A 4,496-nucleotide genomic window follows, 5' to 3' on the forward strand; every position below is an offset into this window, starting at 1 on the left:
TGGGGGGGAGTTGGGGTGGGCACAGAGATACTGTGAGATATGAAATGAGAAAGTGAAAGATGTGGAACTGGATGAGAGAGGCAAACAGAGACTGGATGGTGGAAATGGAAGAAAAAGAAAAGGAAGAAATAAAGATGTGAGTGGAGGAAAAGGCGGCAGCAGGCTAATGGAAAAATGGTCCTGACCGTAATGCTTCAGAGTCAACGATGAGACGAGCAGTGAAGTGAAGCTTGGAGCTTTACAGTAAGAGATGGTAGCATTAAAAAACAAAAACCTCTCAGTGTCTTTATTGTTGCCATCTTTCCTCTGTGTTTCCCTGTTCGCCTCTTCTTTCTCACTTCTCTGTGTTTTTCCCTCCAAATGTATTCATGAGCCATGAACTATTAATGCCTCTTCAAGAGCTTCTGAACTGTACCAGAGGAAAAGAAAACTGTGTTCAGAGCTCAATACTGAGCGAGAAGTTGACTTGCTAAGTGGTTGAACGTCTGGGGGGAAAATACAAAGTTTACTATGTGAAGCAAACAGATACAAAAATTACCAAAGTGTCCTTATAAGATCATTGGTTGATTGAACAATTGATTGAAATATTATCGATGAAATATCTAAATCACAGAAGCAGCAATTTTCTTTTTTGACAAAGGTAAAATGTATCACAACGCACCATAAATGAAGCGTTGTGGCACTACAGAGACGCCCCGGCCTACAGATCATATTCTCCACACGTAAAGGAACATGCTTGTTTGGTACAATCGACCACACGTCGGCTACAGCGGGTATTTTAATCCAGGGACAAAACCCAGAGCTCTCCTTAAAAACTCTGAAAAACTCATCTTCCTCTTTCCTCGTCACTTGGCTTCTGACTCCGGCAGAGCGGAGCTACGGGAGCCTTAATTGTGTCCCTGTGGGCTCTCAGTACACCGCCGAGCAGAACACTGGAGAGACAACAGGACGGGATGTGAGGCTATAAATGACACCAATCCTCTTCTCTCTCTCTCTCTCTCTCTCTCCTGTCCTCATTATCAGCGGCAACATGCGACTGTAAATCCAGTATTGCTGCTTATTAGCTGCTCTCCTGTCAATTTCATAGCACTCGTAGTAATACTGAGAGGAGCTAATGAGGCTTTGGTTTCCTCGATGTCACATTGTCTCCTTCTTTTATTTTTACATAGTTTTGAGTTCTGTTTAATTGACACAGAGGTTAGATGAGGATTACTGCTAAAACATTAAAATGGTGAAATAAAAGCCGTCAACATCTGTTCGGTTGTGGGTATTAATATTTACTTTCTTTTCTCTGCAGTACCTGGGCTTGGTGGAGGTGGAGGAGTCGAGAGGGATGCATGTGTGCGAGGAGGCGGTGAAGAAGCTAAAAGTTGTAAGTATCCCACACACACACACACACACACACACACCTCCCCTGCTACAGTGCTGGAGATTCATTTTGTTATGTAGAGGCTGTTACAAATACTCACCCCAAGGATCTATATACGAACTTCGCTGTAGCTTGTTATAGACCAGGCTGTGCAAAGCTCGTGCACCAAAGTATCGACCAAAGGAATACACACACACACACACACACACACACACACGCTCAATACTCTTTGCAGTTACCTTCTCCTGTCTTATTATTTTTTCTTCTCCACCACTTTAATCTCTCACATGGCCGTCCTGGTGGGTCTTAGTCCATATCTGTCTGTCTGTCTCCTCCTCCCTCCCCTCGTTCTCCACTGGACCTACAACTGAAATGAGACGTGGGCTCACATACACACACATGTAAACACACACTGAAACAATATATAGTTTGCCCTCTTGGGAAGCCGGACTGGGACAGGGAGCGTGTGAACAGAGTGACACAGACAGGCCGGTGTCAGTGTCACGCACCCAGCAGTGAAGAAAATAGGTATCTATGTCACTTTGTTCAGTTTGCACATCTGCAGCTCTGCCACTGCTGCTCCGGCTGTAACTAGGATCCATCTGAACTGTTACATGAAAAGCAGAGTAGTTCATTCTCAACCTGAATCCCCAAGTAGGAATGTAACTTTATATATGAAGAGGCAGCTCTCTGAAAGAGATGACAGAGATCCTGTTAAAATGATCTGAATCTAAGTTTAAGGCGTACAGGAGAAATGTTTCGTGTTTTCTTTCACGTCTGAGTTTCCTTTCATTTGTTTTTTCTCTTTTGCTTGATCAACTTTATTTCTTTCAGTCTTCCATCTTTATCAGCATCTTTCTCCAGCCGCACCCTCTCCTCTCTGCAGCTGCTCGCACTGAAAACTTTCTAGACTGAAGTTTTCTTCTTTTTTCTTTTGATTCCCCTGGTCCACCTTCTCATTAAGCTTTTCTCTCCCTCTTTTTTTCTTCTGTTACTTGTAGTTTCTTCACCTCTGTTCTCACCCCCTCTCTCTTCCCCCTCAATGGGATTATGCAAAAAACTGAGGCTTCTTATCACTTCACTGTGGGTTTCAAAGCCATTTCCTGCAGTGCTCCGGCTCTCCCTTTCCCTTATTCACACACTCACTTATATGCAGACTCATGCACACACATGCTTCCACACTCACATGGAGTTGCTGCTTTTTCAGCCCCTGTATTTTTAGCATGGCCCATGCTGAGTGTGTTATTAGCTCTGTCTGGTGCCCTCCTCTGGAGAAATGATCCTCGGTGCCAGCTGGCACAGATTTTTTTTTTTTTACTCTGTCCATCTCTCCTCCACTACCTCACTTGCTGTAAGGATTTAATGATTACTTTACTCAACCACAGATAAAAAAAGTGTCTTTTCTTGCTTAAAACGTGTTGATTGCACCTCTGCGAGAATTTGCTTAGGAACATTTGATGAAATGGACATTTACTATGCAATGCAAGTTAGAAATGATTCACTTTCTTTACTTTTCTTTCTTCCCAGAGTGGCAAAAAGACAGTCAAGGCAGTGTTGTGGGTTTCAGCTGATGGACTCAGGGTGGTGGATGACAAAACTAAGGTGAGAAAACACATTTTTTGTGCTTGTGTCGTCTCTGTGTCCTTGCTCCCGTCCTGCCCTCTGTCTTCCCTCTCTGTCTGCCTCATCACTCACTTGGCAACAAGGCCAAGGAGGGCTGTCTTACAGTCATACACAGAGCACAGCACACAGGTATTTTATCTATGTCTGCAGCCTCAGCCTCTGAAGATAAATGATTAGAAAAAAAGAGTAAAAAACAGAGTTTGCTGGTCAGAAAATGACAGAAATGTCTCATCAAGCCGTCTGAGGCTCTTGGCTTGTCTCTCTAACATGTATCCATCTTCACAACATTTTCTCTCTGTCCTTTATATTCTCATATTCAGGTACGGCACACAGACATTTTTCATCCTCAGACCACAAATAAAAGTCTCATTCTGTCCCAGTTCCACTGTCATCATGCCCTCTAGTCAGCGTGTGCGTGTGTTAGTGTGTGTGTGTGTGTGTGTGTAGTTTCCGAGCTGACATATGTGACTCATGGTTGCTTGCTGAAGGTGCTCAGTGGGGGAGGGAAGATCAAGTAAACACAGACATGCACACATGCACTTGAGAGTGTCTGGCGGCTAGGGAGGACTCCTACAGAGCGAGTGCTGCTAGCTGTGGCTCTATTGAAAGCAGAGCAGAATAAAGAGCAGCACAGAAAAGAAGAGAGAGAGAAAGAGAGAGAGAGAGAGCCTCTCCCTCACTCACTCTTTTTTTTTGTTGAGGGGCCACACAGATTTAAGTCTTGAGTAGGAACCAATGGTTTTGGGGCTGAGAGCCACAAACAGGGGAAGTCAGAGAGTACTGAGAGACGGACTCACACGTTGTTGGTTTTGGTGTTTTCATGGGAGTCAGTAAATAATAACACCAACCTTCAGGCGAAAATCTCCCAATATCAGAAAAGACGAGGTGTATTTGCACTAGATTGATGTGTCTTCCCCTCGTATACCTTTTTTATCCTCCCTTACGTTCTTGTCTAAATCATATTAAGCATTTCTCACTGTTTCTATAATGCTCAGGTGCATTTTATTAAGAAACAGAAAAAACATTAGAGGGATTTTTTTAAGCGAGATTCACACATGGCTCAGGAGTTATAGAGCGATTCGTCCACTAATCACAAGGTCGGTAGTTCGATTTGCAGCTCCTTCAGTCCATGTTTCCCAAGTGTCCTTGGGCAAGATACTGAGCCCCAAATTGCCCCTGATATCTGTGTGTGTGTGTGTGTGTGTGTGTGTGTGTGTGTGTGTGTGGTAGAAAAGTGCTATATGTGTAGGGAAAGGAGCTGTTTGAATGTTATATAAGTACGGTCTCTTACCTGAAAAAAAGTAAGTGAATGTTGCTGCATTTTTTGCTCAAGCACACACTTAATTTATTCATAACTTTTCCACTTCAAACAAGTAAAAACATCTTTGTTATACTCCAGAAATCCTATCAACATTTTCCCTCAACATTTCCAATTCAGTAGATCATGGTCAGAGCTGCTATAATTAATATTGTTAGGTAAACGATGGATGAAAGGGTAGTGATG

The 4,496-nt window shown here is 43.3% G+C and overlaps 1 protein-coding gene across 1 annotated transcript in view; it reads left to right on the forward strand.

Annotated features, from left to right (window-relative positions):
- Window positions 1–4,496, forward strand: part of LOC111232870 (numb-like protein) — a 31,593-nt gene that overhangs the window by 15,376 nt on the left and 11,721 nt on the right. Inside the window, exons 3-4 of the mRNA XM_022760546.1 lie at window positions 1,298–1,372; window positions 2,897–2,971. Coding sequence (XP_022616267.1) covers window positions 1,298–1,372; window positions 2,897–2,971 — 150 coding nt within the window. The remainder of the gene's footprint in view (window positions 1–1,297; window positions 1,373–2,896; window positions 2,972–4,496) is intronic.

The sequence above is a fragment of the Seriola dumerili genome, unplaced genomic scaffold (genome assembly GCF_002260705.1).
Source record: "Seriola dumerili isolate Sdu_G_001 unplaced genomic scaffold, Sdu_1.0 BDQW01000337.1, whole genome shotgun sequence".
Classification (NCBI taxonomy): domain Eukaryota; kingdom Metazoa; phylum Chordata; class Actinopteri; order Carangiformes; family Carangidae; genus Seriola; species Seriola dumerili.